The sequence below is a fragment of the Catharus ustulatus genome, chromosome 22 (assembly GCF_009819885.2).
Source record: "Catharus ustulatus isolate bCatUst1 chromosome 22, bCatUst1.pri.v2, whole genome shotgun sequence".
Classification (NCBI taxonomy): domain Eukaryota; kingdom Metazoa; phylum Chordata; class Aves; order Passeriformes; family Turdidae; genus Catharus; species Catharus ustulatus.
This window is the reverse complement of record NC_046242.1, coordinates 9,806,418-9,822,514: the sequence shown is the minus strand read 5'-3', so window position 1 is coordinate 9,822,514 and position 16,097 is coordinate 9,806,418. Positions and strand designations below refer to the sequence as shown.

At 48.0% G+C, this 16,097-nt stretch overlaps 1 protein-coding gene across 1 annotated transcript in view; it reads right to left on the bottom strand.

The window, feature by feature from the left end:
- Positions 1 to 10,916, bottom strand: part of GALNT17 (polypeptide N-acetylgalactosaminyltransferase 17) — a 204,963-nt gene extending 194,047 nt beyond the window's left edge. Inside the window, exon 1 of the mRNA XM_033078255.1 lies at positions 10,385 to 10,916. Coding sequence (XP_032934146.1) covers positions 10,385 to 10,622 — 238 coding nt within the window. The 5' untranslated portion in view covers positions 10,623 to 10,916. The remainder of the gene's footprint in view (positions 1 to 10,384) is intronic.
- Positions 10,917 to 16,097: the final 5,181 nt, after the last annotated feature.

The following is a 16,097-nucleotide window of genomic DNA, read 5'->3' as shown; positions in this document are numbered from 1 at the left end:
CTCCCCTCACAATCTTCTTCCCATTCTGCATGATTTATATTAAGTGGTTTGGGAACAGCCTGTTTCTCACTCGTTTATAGCACCAAATATCAGGGACAGGAACCAGACTGGGTAAGGTCACAACCCAAGGGAGAGGAAATCACTTCATCCAGGATCCATCCCTTTGGAATGGAACTCAGGAACTGCCCCTGCACAGGAGGCAGAATTTCTGCCCTGGGCAGTGCCCAGCCCTGAACAGGCTGCCCAGGGAGGGGCTGGAGTGTCCCTCAGCAGGGATATTCCAGAGCCACATGGACACATCCTGTGCCCTGTGCTCTGGGATGGCCCTGCCTGAGCAGGGAGGTGGCACCAATGACCCTCTGTGCTCCCTTCCAGCCTGATCCACTCTGTGGGATTCCCTAAGGAGGAAGAAGCATGCCCAGCATCTCTCCTGCCTCACTTTTTCTGTTCCCACCTCTTTGATGCCAGTTCCAAGTATCTTCAAATAACCAAAACTCGTCTGGAAGGTTTTCTTTGTTCTCATCTCATTCCCCACATAAAAACCTCATCTCTTCTTGTCCTTGAGACATCCCTTCAGTACTACACAAGGAAACAGAAATCCTTAACTTACATATTTTTTCTAATATTATTCTGTGTCACTGGTGGAGCATCACACAAAACATCAGAGTTAAAACTGAGCCCCAAGCCTTTCCTGCTGATCCTGCTGCCCTCAGTGGTGACACCAGTCCCTCCTGATGACAAGAGCAACAACTTCCAGCAAACTGAAATCCCACATTACTGTGTTTGGGCTACACTTAGCAAGGGGCAAGGCACGACGTGGTCTACACCAGGATAATGGTTATTACTGTTATTGTCTTGTCAGTGAAAGAGGAAATACTGCAATAAAATCAGCAGAGCAGGGGGTTTATGTTCCCAGCTATTTAAAGCATTCAGTGTTCCACCCCACCTCTCTGAAGGTAACAAATACTAAAAACACTCAAAGGTCAACAAAAATTTAAAATCCAGTAATGAAATATTAGCAAGCTTTAAAATTCATTAAATGGCTTTTCACTTTTTTATTCTCCTCCTCTGCTTCGTGTTTGTAAAGTGTGATCAAGCAACTACTTTGGAAGAATTAGCAGTAATTTGGTGCAAACATGAGTGCCCTCATGCTTTCATTTAAAGTGTAATATAGGCAAAGACCCAGAAAGAGATTCTAATTGTTATTTTAGAATTAACCTTCTCCCTTTACCTTTATGCTCTGAGAACAGGCACAACCATGGTGGGCCATTACCCAAAATACTGCATGAGCTAATGAAGATTAAAACTAAGGTTAAGTAAATTCTGACAACCTTCAGGTAAGAAACCTTGCTTGGCTCTCCGAGGCTCTGCAGCTCAAGGAAAAACCCAGAATAATTTGGCTGGGGCTCTGCTGGTGTCTGCTAATCTACTGCTGATTTGCCTCTTGTAATGGCTTTCTGCTTTCTGTGTCAGCACTCAGACACCAAGGAACAGCAATCTGGATTTCCAGGGCCTACCAACACAGAAAGGCTCTGCTGTTCCATAGAGAGATGGGAGAAAGAAGTCCTGTATCCCTTTTGGGTGCTGGGGAAAGCTGTCAAGAGTGATCAAGGATGCTCAGAGGCGGCATATGGCAGAGCTCAGCTCTTCCCAGCCTCAGCCTTCCCCTTCCAGAGCCAGGGAGGTGCTGGGGGTACTCACACCTCAAACCGCAGGAAGAAACACAAGACCAAAGGAATTCTTCTTTCACTGTGGCACAGCTTGCCCAGAGCAGCTGTGGTTGCCTCTGGATCCCTGGCAGTGCCCAAGGCCAGATTGGACAGGGCTTGGAGCAGCCTGGGACAGTGGAAGGTGTCCCTGCCCATGGCAGGGGTGGCACTGGATGGGCTTTAAGATCCTTTCCAACTCAACCCAGTCTGTGATTCTGTAATTTCACGATTATAAGCCACACATCCGGGTGTTGGCAACTGTCTTGGATTACAATACAGAGTGCGACAAAAGGTATCTGTTCTATCACCATCTGTTGAGGGTGGGGGCAGTGATCCTGATCTCTGTGGGAGATATTCTGCTAATAGGCCATCCATTGATACCAGGCAGGGCAGTGTTCTTTATCTTTTCACAACCCATCCTTCCTCCAGCCAGTCATTTTCTGCTCATGGCCATTGAGTCCCACTGTGGGACTGATAAAATTACTGCATCCCATTGGAATTTGCTCCAGCCAGGGGGAAGAGCCCAACATTTCTTACCAAGATAAAAACAGAGGTTTTGGGACACAAGGGAGCCCCTTTCTCCACTGGACTCCAGAGGAAAACCGGATTTCTCCACATCACCACTGGACCTCCAGAAGGAAACTGCACCTTGTACAGGAGCACTGCTCCAACTGAGCCACATCTGTCACTGCAGGAGGATGCAGCCACCATGGAATGGGACTGCTGCCAACACCCTGCCTGACGGGGTGTCAGGTTGTACTCTGACTTTGTCAGGGTTTGGAGTTTGTTTCTTTGTAGTACTGTATTTCTATTTTAATTTCCCTAGAAAAGAACTGTTATTCCTAATTCCCATATCTTTGCCTGAAAGCCCTTTGATTTCAAAATTATAATAATTTGGAGGGAGGGGGTTTACATTCTCCATTTCAAAGAGAAGCTCCTGCCTTTCTCAGTAGACACCTGTCCTCCAAACTAAAACAGCAACTTTTCATTCTTTGTCCATACATAAGCTGCACCTGATTATAGCCGCACTTCGGGTTTGGACCAAAATTTTAGTCAAAATGGTGCGGCTTATAATCGTGAAATGACTGTAATTTCTACTTGCACATAGTAAGACACTAAGTGGGAGAGGGACCAAGGATTCCCCTTCCCTTCTTCCTTCCTGAGCATCCCATGCTGACACATCACACTGGTAGGTTTACTGCTCTAGAATGAAATCCCCATGTTCACCAAGGCAGAGCAGCTGTGAGGGAAGATGTACTGATTGACTGTGTGTGACACAGCCCCAGAGCTCCAGAGATCTCTCATTTTCCCTGTCAGCAGGAAGAATGGTGCTCCTGCACACCAGCATGGGCCACAGAGCCCAGGGAGATCCCTATTTTTAACAAATCCATTAAAGCAGAGTTCTCAGATTACTCCCACAGTAGAGACCTGGTGATGCTGTCGGTGTTTGCTGTTCCAATGCAGAACAAGTGCTGGGACATGGCAGACAGCCCTTGGTATCACTCTCTGGGGTATCAGGGATCAGAGTGACTCCCAGGGAGGAATCCCTGGGAGGGCAGGATCACAGGAACTGGAATTCATTACACACCGAGTGTAATGCCAGCACTGAGTATCAGATTTTAAAAAGAAAAATGAAAACTGTGATTTTTGTCCAACTCACCAGGAATTTTCTTCCTTTTCCAGGCAACTTTGCATTCCCCCAAGGACTTGAGCAGCAGAGCCCTGAGCTGCACCCGGAGCTCAGCACAGCCCTCTCCTCACAGTTTTATGTCTCATTGCATCATTCCTGCATTATTTTTAGATAACCGTCAGGGGATGTCAGAATGTGGGTCGATAGCTATTAGATTTATAGGCAGAAATAGCAAGGCTTGTAGCTATAAGGTGCAAAGCATTCAACAATTTCTAGAACAAATCTGACCGTGGGGACTGGGGACTGGAAAATACACTTGCTTGTAGTCCCAGAACTGTTTAGGAAAAATAATCTCTGTGCTGCTCGGGCACATTTCTGAAGTTGAATCACTGCTGTTGACTCACAGGAGGGTCAATACTGTGAGTATTCAGCTTGAACAGCCCTTTGCAGACTTTGGGAAGGACATCTTACCAAAAATAAGCCTCCCTTTTAAATGTAATCTGTCAGCATGCAGAATGCCCTCATCTACACCCCACAGCTCAGGCATGTCTGAGTAGCTGGGAACTGGCAGCCTGCCAGCAACATCTGGAGCAGATGTTCCATTTTAGACAAAGATTAGTGGCATGAATCACAAAATTAGTAAAACCTCCTTGGTTACCTGAGCAGGCTCAATTTCCCTTTGTTGTACCCTGTTAACAGGTGGGTTTCTCACAGGCTGCATTTTCTGATCAGCAACACTCATGCTCTGCCAGAGGAGGATAAGGAGGGAGGGTGGCCTGGAATGGACCAGAAGATCCCCCAAAATCCAAGCACGTGGACAGCACATGCCTAAGGCCAATGTCATCCAGCTGTCCTGCCTGGTCAAGAAGGGAGATCTCCATGACAGCAAGCACAGGACTGTCCTCAGCAATTCCTGCTGCCATCCCAAAGGGCTTGGGGTATCCAGGATGCTTTGGGGAGAACACCATGGGCAGAGTCCTGCCCTCTGGAGGGGCAGCTGGAAGCCTCCAAGCACTGAAACACCTCTAGATGCCCATGTTTTTCCAAATAAATCCAACTCCAAGTGTCTCTCCCTGGAGACACAATAGGACACTCCTGATCCAGACTGAGGCTCACAAGCTGGACTGTTATTCACAGAATTACAGCACCTTCCTGGGTGTTTTATATCCCTGGGGAGATATTTCTCACAGCTGCACAACTAAATAGGCAGTGTAAATCTAACATACCTCTGTAATTCTACCACCCAGGAAAGGTTCTGTTTCTCCATTCAGGGAGGCCTGAATTAATATGCAAAACTAAAACAGCACTGTTGTCACTGTATTCTGGTCACTGCTGTTGCATCCCATGAATCCTGAGTTGTCTCTGCACGACAAATGTGTTACTGCTTTCTGACTCATTCATTGGGAGTGTCAGGGAATATTTGGATCATGATGCCAAACAACATCAAACCCCAAAATTATCTATCAGTTCCTTGTCAGATGGGTTGCAAACTAAATGTCACATTAATGTCTGAGCTTCCAGATGCTTCTGAATGTCTATCTTAAGCTTCACCTTTTAACTCTATTATTTCTCTAAGAAGTATTTATTCCTTGATCAGTATCAAACCCAATTCTCAGGAACCTGCTAAGAATAATTTACAGGCAGCAGCTCTCAGGTGCCTTGAGCCTGTGCAGACCTCTCTCCTGCTGTGAGGAAGTCTAGGCCGAGAACTTCTAAAAGCAGGTACTGAATGCATAATTTTCATGATTCCTACTAAAGAATATGGCAACCAAATCTGCTGGGTATATCCTAAATGTTAAAGTGGCAATTTTCATCAAGTTGCTATATAATATGTAAAGGGTGTCCTACATAATAAAGTTCTTTTCTACTTCAGAAACATCCTGGCAGTGGGATAGACAGGGAAGCAGCATACCAGCTGCTGTGTGACAACCATCAGTTAACACAGCTGCCACATCCCCATTGTGCGTCTCTTATCTCCACATCATCATTTCTTACATCAAAGGATTTCACCCACCAAGGCTCTGCTTGTTTAAAGAACTATTTTAGCTCAGTACCATCATTAAAGTTTGGGCCCTTCTACCTACAAACAGCTTTTCCCTGTTCTCAGTTATTTACACTTAGTTATTTATCTTAATCAGGGAATTTCTGAGCATTTAAGTTAATATATTACCTACCCATTAAAACCTTAATGTTACCAGTCTGAGGATGTAGTGCTATTACATTCTCCCAAACGCTGATAAAACCACTTTTAATCTGCCTTATTTACATATATAATTTCTATACTCAGTGGTTAGCTAAGTTTGTAATGTGTTTGGAGGATGATAAGTGTTAGAGAAGATAAGCATTATCTTCTCCTTATGGGAAGCAAATCCACGTATCTCCAAAATGTTTTAAGTTAATTAAGTGCCACTTTACAAGGATAGCAACACCGTGCTGAGGGCTGTGGTTCAGTGTCGGCCTCCATGTCCATATGCAACCCTCCCAAAGTTAATTTCCTAATTGGATAAGCAGATGAGAGCACAGCCAGAACACAGGAGGCTGCTAGCGTGCACTTGGCCATACCTCAGCATGTTCACATTATTCCATGTGCAAAAGCACAGATGCAGGCTGCTTTTAAAAATGAACGCAGGCTTATTTCACCCCCAAGGAATGTAAAGTTCCTTTTCAACATTAACATTTGCTAAAAGCAGCAGTTGAATCTGTACATTTCTTTAGCACAGGGGAAGAAGCCCTCTCTGTTCACCCCTTTTCTGGCCAGCTACACTTCAGCACTCCTTCATCACTGCTCTCTCTTTTACAACAATTTGCAAATGGCTTTAGTTCTCTCTGATTTTATACATCAAGTTGGAGGGGGCTTGGACCACCCTAGGACAGTGGAAGGTGTCCCTGCCCATGGCAGAGGGTTGGAACTGGGTGGTCTTTAGGGTCCCTTCCAACCCAAACCATTGAGTGATTCTATAACCTGTTGAGAGACCACAAAATAAAATTTAACAGAAGAGCTCTGGATGAATCAGCAATGTCCTTCTGTTCTCTGTCTTACCAGTATTTAGCTTGAAGTTCAGACTTTCTGTACAGTTTTTCCACACTGCTCAAGGAGATGCCACATCATTCCTGTGACATTGGCTTCCAGGCAGCAGAGCACTTACTGCAATCAGCTGCTGCTGCTGTGAATCTGCCCCTATCCACCAGTATCCAAAGCACCAGAGAGGGAGTTTCCAGCCTTCATGCTGCTTGGAGGCTTCACTCCAAGAGCCAGACCTCAGCTGGACACAGAGTCTGGAAGGTTCCTCAGGTCCCCAGTGAGCAGCACAGGTGACCTGCTCACATCTTTTCCAGATGCTCAGACAGGGCAGAAACAGGGGATGGCTCCTCACACCCAAACCCAGGGTTTATTGAGAATTCTCTCCTTCCTGCAATCCCTATTTTCCAATGGCAGCACCATTTACCAACCCATCCCACTGAGAGGGTCTCACAGTACCTTTGGACACTGCACACAGACACCAGCTTTCCTCAAGCCATGACCTTCACCCTCCAGCCACTGGGATGTTGAAAGCTTGGCCCACCTTTGCTGTCTCTGGGTCTTATAAATGCCCAATTTCTCAAATTCCTCATAATCATTAATGGGTTCCTATGTTAGCCCCAGAGGAATAGGATGGGTTAATGGGAAGACTTTGCTAAGTATCTTCCAGGAAGCAGGACACAGATCCTGAAGAGGATTCCCTTGTCTGTCTGCTCCGCTCCGCTCCTCACCTGGTCACACAGCACAGAAACTCCCTCTTCATAAACACAAAGTTTACAAAGTTCATTTGTGCAAATCTCCATAAAGTTGGAAGTAAACACAAAGTTCATTTGTGCAAATCTCCATAAAGTTGGAAGTAAACACAAAGTTTACAAAGTTCATTTGTGCAAATCTCCATAAAGTAGGAAATAATCTGGATCACAATTTGTACTTATATAAACGTCAGCACATAAAAGAAACAGGCTTGGATCAAAAAGACAAGTTATAGTTAACACCCACTTAGTTAACATCCTTAGTTTTCTCTGGACATCTGCTGGACCAGAAAATTCCACCCATGAGAGACTGCAGAAATTAAAAATCCTCTGAATGCCCAGATCAGCGCCTGCACATACAAAGCCCTCCGTTCCAAAGGGCACCCTCGGACTTCTGTGTGTGTGGGAGGCATCAATTAGAGATCAGCAAAGAGCAAACCCCACACAACCTGTGCAATGAGTTAAAGAGCAATAATCAACTTTTAGAAAGGACAAAGCAAATGCACAGATTGGGCCACCTTTGGGACAGCTCTTCTTGCCCAGAGAGGAGTAAGAGGGAGCCTGGTGCGTTATTTCCAGAACACATTCAGACAGATAGATTGTGTCAAATCCCTCCTTTCCTAGAGCCAAAGCAGTGATGTTTAGCTTTTTATGGCCAACCTTTACAGAAATAAATAAATACACACATATAAAACATGAGGGCTGCTGTACCACTGAGAGCTGTTATTTCCAATATGCTTTACACTACATGACTCACAAACCAAACCCACAGCAATGGTATGATCAGATTGCTCATTTCATCTGTACAGAATGGAGCTTTTGAAGACATTCAGGTTTTTAAAGATGGCTTCAACTCCCACTGAAATCCAGCCAAGTCCTGTAATGCAGAAATCCATAGCTGGCTGCACTGAGACTGGGTTGCAGCTTCTCTCTTTGGTCAAACACTTCCCAATGTTCTGTGAGGTGCAGGCTTTCCACTTACCACCCCATGGATACTTTATTCCATGATTTTGTAGCTGCTAAACCACCAGTCAGATTTCAAATGAAACCTTTTAGAACCAAAAGAGAAATCTCAAACTCAGTGGATCGTTGTGCAGGGAGCTTGGCCCAGAGCTAAGGTGGAGTTTGTGAGGCACCAGCACAAAACTACCAGCACAAAACTCAAAGAGAAATGGTGAGCTCCTGTTTGCAGGAGGCAGGAGATTTTAGGTGTTCCTCAAGTGCCCAGGATGAATGCTGATCCAGGCACAGAAAATTCCTGGCAGGAAAGCCAATCCAGCTGCTCCTGATCCTCAGTCCCAGGGGCTGTCCCAGTGCCCCTGGCTGTTTCCTTTCAGTGCTGGTGGGTGGGCATGGGGCTCACCTGGCCCCCACATGTTGCTATAAACCCCAGCCCTGCTGAAGCACAGCCCACAGCCACCCCTCAGAGCACTGAGCTTCTCTCAAAACCACACGTACCAAATACACACCTGACCCAAAGTTACATAAGCGCTGTGCCAGAGCTATTTTTCAGCCAGACTGATCAGTGCTGCTATAAATCACCCCAGGATGCAGAGGCCAGACAAGATGTCACATTTATGTGCTCAGCTTTCTGTCTGCCCCGAGAAAACGCTTGTGATATGCCAACGTTTCTATTCCCTCTCTGCCTCCCCTGGTGTGTAGGTGCATGACTGCTGCTCGGCACTGAGCAGACTCCAGACTGCGCTGCCCGTGCCCAGAGCAGCCTGGGGACAGCGCTGAGCTGTCCCTGCCCCTGCAGCTCCTCTCACCAGCCCCAGCCACCGCCAAGAGCAGCCCCCGGGGCAGGGCAGAGCAGGGAGCCCCACGTTCACCTCCACAGAAGGGCGGTGAGTGATAACCCCAGCTCACCCTGTGTCTGCAGGGAGGGCGGACTGCTGCATGATCACTCGTCCTATTCTAGCCCAGCATCCTGCAATAAGGGCTCTTATCTTGAGCTGCAGTTATTGCCCAAGTAACTGTCTAAATCTTCCTGGAAACTTTTGCCCTTGCAGGATCCAGAAGCAGGCAATTTCACAGTTTGATTGCAAATAACATTCAACTTTCTACCTTATTCCTCATTATTCTTACACTTCTCCTCTGTTTATCGCTCACCAGTGCCACTTCAGCATCTCGTGGTACTAGGCACAGGCAGGACAAGTTTCTCGTGCAAGTGTACAAAGTAGGAATATCAGTAACACTTTCCTCCTCAGCTGAGTGCGGTCCCCAAAGCCACTGCCCGAGCCAAGTGCTCCGGGAAAGCCACACTGCATCCCTGCCTCTCCTCCTGGCTGCAAAGTGACACCAGCTAGAGCTCAGGCTCAGCACAGAGACTCAGCACACACCAGCTCCTGGTTCAGCACAACAGAGAATGGGGCATGAGTTCCATATTCCAAACTCGGAGAGGGAATCACACTGACACTGCCAAAGACACCAACTCAGCTCATTCCAACACACAGAAACTTGCAGGGATTAAAGCTACGGAGACTGGGAGCAATAAGCAAGACCCTTGATTGAAATTACACCCCCAGTTGTGAATCTGTGGGGAACAACGTTAAAAAAATCAGCTTCCAAAGTGAGTGTTTTAATTAGATACCTCACCTAGATTTCTTACATCTGTACAATGTGTTTCTCTATCCTGCACAGCATCTTTAAAACTCCCTTTCTACATCTCTGAACTACTGAACCTGGTGAGATTTTAATAGAAATCCCTTTTCTGTGCTATAAAGAGAAGCATTACTTGAGATTTTAATTAGCAGTTGTCAGTGCGGAGCCATAGGAAATACTGAATAGTTTGCTTAACTTCTTAGAGAAAGTGCCTTTTGCTTTCTGACCTTCTGCACTCAAATGATGCAACACACTTGAGCCATTTGAAAACTCCTTTCCAAAACCAGCTCTGTGGGAGTAAAAGCCATTCCCTCGATCAATACACCCTGTACTGCTCCAGCCCGTGTTCACTCACTGCACACCCGGCTCGTTCAATGCAGAAATCGTGCCGCTCATTTTCTGACCGCCGCTATAAATCTGAAAGGCAGCATTCTGTTATTACCATTTCATTCCATCCTGTGCAAGGTACCCCGAGCTTTAGACACACACAGAACTTGGAAGTCAGATGCTAAATCGATTCAGTCCATTGAGCCTCCGTTTGCACAACAACAGAGGGGAGAGCAGGGGTCCGTCATGCAAACTTCAAGCAAGGCGGGCACCTGCTCCGAGCTCGATTCTCCATCACCCACTCTACCCCGAAGGCATTAAAGAGCAGGAGAACTGTTCCTACCATTCAGCTGCCTGTAGACTATGTCTTCTAGGAGCGAGAGCCTCTTCAGCACTGCATCCTGGATGGAGCTGATGCCGTGGGCTGTCAAGTTGGCCACTTCTGCCCTGGGATGGATGTCATGGAAGGAGTCGCCGCTCTTGGTCGTGATGGGTCTGCACTTGGCCAGGAAGAGGACGAAGCCAGCCACGGCGATCAGGTTTAATACCAGCAGCACTTTGACTCTCCTCAAAGAAGCCATCAAACTTCCCGATGGGCCCCGCCAGCCGCCGCGCTGCCGGCAGGGCTATGGGAGCGGGCCGGCGGCCGCCCGCCGCTGCGCGCACATCGCGGGGAGCGCCCCGACCGGCTGCGCTGGCCACAGACCGCGACGGCGAGCGGAGCGGGAGGGCTGGCGAGCAGCGGCACCGTTCAGCCAGGCGCGGCGAGCCCGCCCCGGACTACGGCCCCGCAGAGGAGGCGCGGTCGGGGCCGCCCGCCCCGCTCCGCCCGCCGCGCTGCCGCCGCCGCAACTTCATGCCCCGCGCGGGGCGGCCGCGCCGGGGCTGCGGGGCGGCCGCGGGGCCGAGGAGCCCTGCGGCAGCAGCGGCGGCAGCGGCGGCATCAACGCCGGCATCAACGCCCGGCCCCCGCCCGCCTCCCGCCTCCGCCGGCCGCGGGGGGAGCGGGGCCGCTGCTGCGCGGCGCGGGCCGGGCCGGCGCCCCCTGCGCGGGCGGAGCGGGGCCGGGGGCGGGCGGGGGCGCGGGGCGCCCGCCCCTCACGGAGCCCGGGCAGGGCCGGCACGGCGGCCACGGCGGAGCCCCCGCCCCGCGCAGGGCCGGCGGCTGCGGCAGAGCCCCCGCGCAGCGCCCGCGCCTGCGGAGAGCGGCCCGGCCGCCGCCACGGCCCGGCGGGAGGCCCGAGCGCGGCGCGGGGGCTGCGGCGGGGCCGAGCGGGCAGCGCGGCCGGGCACGGCCCACACCGGCCCTGAGGGATGGGGAGCGCCGGGCCGGGCGGGGATGCGGAGCGTGGGGTGCGGAGTGCTGGGGCCGTGCGGGGATGGGGAGCGCGGTGGCCATGAGGGGATGGGCAGCGCGGGGATGTAGCGGGGTCATGAGAGGATGGGGAGCGCGGGGCTGTGCGGGGAAGGGCAGTGCGGGGCTGTAGCGGGGCCGTGCGGGGATGGGCAGTGCGGGGCCGTGAGGGGATGGGCAGCGCAGGGATGTAGCGGGTGGAGATGGCGCCGATCGCTGTAACGCGCTCGGGCTGCTCGGTGTCACAGAAAGTTTGAGCCCCCGGGCCGGTGCGTGGGTCTCTCCTGGGTTGTGGTCCCCGCTTTCCCGGATGGAAGCTTTGTCCTCTCCCTCCGAACCCAGGCTTTCCCTGCCCCGCACGGAATGACAAAGGAAGCATCCCGCTTCCCCAGGCTCCCACACCCTCCGTGCCGGAGCGAGGAAATGACTCCCGAGCTGTCACGGGTGTCCTTAGCAAGGATCGCCTGTACCTCAGACCTCATGAGGTAAAGTGATAAACATCCTAAACTACAATTCACATCCAAGCTTTTAATGCCTGAATGCTGAATCTTCTCATGAGGGCACAGCCACTACTGAACAACCTCAGTAACCCCCGTGTTCCGAGCTTTATCTTTGTGCCACAGTTAACCCTGCTTTTCAGAAAGATGGCACCGACATGCATTACAAATTCAAACAACCTTGAGTCATTGTATCCTACAAGGCAACTTTTCAAAAGGTAAGAATAACCTCTCTCACCTTCAATCCATAATTAAAAGGGAAAAAAAAAAAAAAAAAAAAACCAACGGAAAAAGTCAATTCCATGGAAACAAACCTAAAATTGCCAGGGAGGATTTGGAGTTTGAATTCAGTCCTAGCTGCACATGAAGTCTTTTATGGTTTGTATGTTCAGACCCAGGATCCTGCTCCAAACCTGGAGAAGAGACAGGCACATAACCCATACCCTGAAATACTGTGGTCAGTCCATCATCCACACTCAGGTTCATTATAAGAGGGTGAAAATGTGAATGATTTGTGTGACACAAAGCTAGAAATACTTCGCAAATTGCTGAAAACAAAACCAGCTTTTGGCAGGCGCTGAGGGGAAGCTGGTTTGGGGGTTCTATAGGGGTGTTTTGGCACAGAGAAACAGAAGGTTTGTTTCCAAAGCTGACAACTGAGATTTTTCTCCTCTATAAATAAAAGCACTTTTTATTAAACAAATAAACAAACACCACCCCAACTTGGCAGAGTAGTTTACCAAAAAGGGAAACCACATGGCCTTAACTGTCAGGAGCAGAAATATTTGTGCAAACAGAAAAGTACCTGCTGCTTATTTGAAGCAGTCTAGGATAAAGACCCATTCCTGTTGTCCTTCATTACCACTGCTCCCACTGAAGTCAGGCTGGTGCATTACACAGAAGCAGCAAGATCTATTTTAATTATAAACCAGTTTGGAAAAAGATGGATTTAAAGGCTTTTGGCACATGGCTGTTACAGATGATCCCAATAAAAAGAATAAAAGCTTAGTATCTTAAAAAAGAATGCAAGAATTTGAAGCAGTTCCTTGCTGAAGGACAAGACAAGCACTTTTGCCCCCACTTTCTCAAAAAAGGGAGCAGAATTAAGTCCCCAAAAAACAGGAGGGAGAGAGAAAGCCACAAGTCCCCTTAGGGTGACAGATGGCTGCTGGGCACCTGGCACCCATGAGTGTGTGGTCCTGGGAGGAGAATAAAGATGTCCAAAAAATGCAATGAAAAAATCTGCGTGGGAAATAACACGAGAGCTAAAAAGTCAGAATACATATGTGCCAAGAGCCCCCCGCTCTGTCTGGAGGGATTAACTCCCAAAAGGTCCCCAGTTTCTGTTGCTGCTGTTCTTCTTTTCTGGGGGGAGGCAAGCAGCAGATTTTGAAGCTGTGCTGGCTGACAAGGATCCCATCTCCTGGGACTGTCTCCAGCCCAGCTGCACCTGCCTCAGGACAGCTGGCCCTGCTGCTGGCCTCGGGGGCAGCTGGGCAGTGCTTCCCTTTGCATAGCTAAGGGAACCAGCCTGAGGAAAAGCTGATCCCTCTTTCTGAACTGGTTTGCAGCATCCCATATTCCACAGGCCCCTTCTGCCATGCTGCTCTCAGCAGCAGCAACAACTCCCCCTTCATTTCTTTCATTTGGGAGAAGTTATTTCAGTTTTGTTCAGTGGTACTCTAGTCACTTTTGGCCTGAGGAGACCAAACAAACCCCAGAATATTCACACCAAGCATCCCATTCCCTTCAGTGTGTCCTGGCTCAGCATGTTCTGAACAAGGATCAGCTCTCTGAGGCTGCCAAGGAGCCAAGTGCCACCTGTGTCAGCAGAGCTGCAGAATTAGCCACTTACACACCCATTAACACATCTCCCTGTACAGCGACCCGAGAGAGCAGAACGCTTCAGATAACAAAAACAAACACCAGAGTCCACTGAATCAGAGAATCACAGAATCATCAAGGTTGGGAAAGATCTCCGAAGTCATCCAGTCCAAACATTAACCCAGCCCCACCACCCTGATCAGCACTAATCTTTGCCCCCAAGTGTTTTTTTAACCCTTCCAGGGGTGGTGGCTCCACCCTGCTGTGGGGCAGCCTGTGCCAGGCCCTGACCACCCTCAACCTTCCTCATATCAAATTTAACTTCTCCTGGCATGACTGGGGGCTCTTTCCTGTCACCCTGCCCTGATGATGGACACCAACAAGAAATGGCTGTAGGAGACCAGGGTAAGTTATGCTTTGTGACATTCCAAGGTCTGAGACAGCTTCCCCACCCATATTTCCTTTGAGCTTTGCACCTCCAGAACACTGAATTAAATTTCAACAGCAAATACAAAATGGTTGCTTGAAAAGATTTGTCAAGACTCCACTCTAAATCAGGGCTCAACCAAGGCATAGATCAGCCTCCACTAAAGAGTTTGGAGGTTTTTTCTTCTATTTTTGATCTTTTTTTTTTTTTTTTTTTTTTTTTAATTTTCATTACATTCCTACCATGAAAAAAATAGCTTGAAACACTGTTACTAAATAGAGAAGAAGAACTAAAGGATATGTGTCAGTATCAGGCAGAAGAGATCAATTTGCACATCTAATAGAAAAATTCTATTTTTGCCCATTCCAGTGGAGTTCTGTGAACAGCACACACATACTTTTCAAGTGCTAGCCAAAATAATCACTTCTCTCCTTCTGTGGAGGAAAAAAAATCCACTAAATCATGATTGGTTAATGACATAGTAATGCTTCAGCTGAAATCTTTGCTCCTTAAAATACAGCCAACACGAGCCGCCAGTTAGAAGAAGAATTAAAAATACAAAAATAACTTGATTTGCAGGAGCTATCACCCCCTGATCACTTCAGGAGTGTGTGATGGTACCATGATACCATGACAGATCTGGGGCAGACTGTCTTCACAATCTGGGAGATGTAAAACAGGAGGAAAAAATCGTTTCTGTTACTCACTGGAGCTTCTGCCAGTGTGGGGGGTTCTCCAGGGCAAGGGTGCCTTCCCTCGGCACCAGCTCTGTCCTTGCCCAGATGATCCCAGGGTGCACCCAGTGACATTTCCAGCCTTGTAGAACCAGCTCAAAGGAAAAAAAAAATTGGGTCTTTTAGCTAAATTTCTTTCAATTGCAAAAATGAGCTTTTCCATAACCAAATCCCTGTATGAAAACAGTGATCTGCAAAGGGAAAAAAAAAAACAAAAAACCAGCCAAACAAAAACCTGCAGAAAAGGTTCAATTTAAAGCCAATTGTGTTTTTGCTAAGTCTGAGAGTTCTGGCTGGAGTGCTGTGAGTGCAGCTGGGTTATTTCTTTGCTTTCAGGCTTCGGTGGTGGTCAGGAGTTGCATCTTCCCTTTTTTCTCTCAGGCTCACAAGAATTCCTGATTATTCAGCCTCAATTTTGTTGCTTTGCCACCCAAACTACCTCTAAGAAAGCCCCATTAAATTCATCAGGCAGATGAATTTAAGCCTTCATGTTGCTTTTGAATTCTTTGTTTTTCCCACTGGAGTTTTCTCCATGTGGAATCTGCTCCCTGCAAGGGTCACCAACATCACTGTGAGGCCTGGGCTGGTGAAAGGAGTAAAACTTGCATAGAAAGATGTTTTATTATTTTCAGAAGCCAATATTCTGAAGTTGATGGCTCACTCTGCTCTCTCTGAGCCATTTCTGATGCATAAAGAATATCAAGGAGTGAACTCTTTATCCCCAGCCTTAACGTTTTTCTCCACTATGGGAACAGCTAATGCACAAAAGTAACTTTCCTCAGTGTTATCTTCAAAGTTGGGAACATATTTAGTTGCACATTACAATAACTCCATTCATATTTCATGAATTTTTAAGTTCAGCCTGTGAGCATGGACAGCTCATCACTGATACCTCAGGGAAATGCTGTGAAAAAACAAGCAACTTATTGTGCTTTTAGCATATGAGATTGCTGCAAGGCTCCCTCAAGGATATTAAAAAGATCTGTGCTATGGTTATCAATAAGTATCTTTCAGGATCAGCATTTATAAAGCTTCTAGAATCACTTCAGCTCTTGACTGACTTCAGAAACTAAGGACCTTATTCACAAAAAACAAAATCATAACTTAAAGTCAACTACTCTTCAGTTTTGCTGCTTTGAACATCAATATTCATCTTGATGACCAGAACCTAATTCTTAAATCATTTTATTAGAGCTGGTTTGAAAATCTTCAGCTTATTT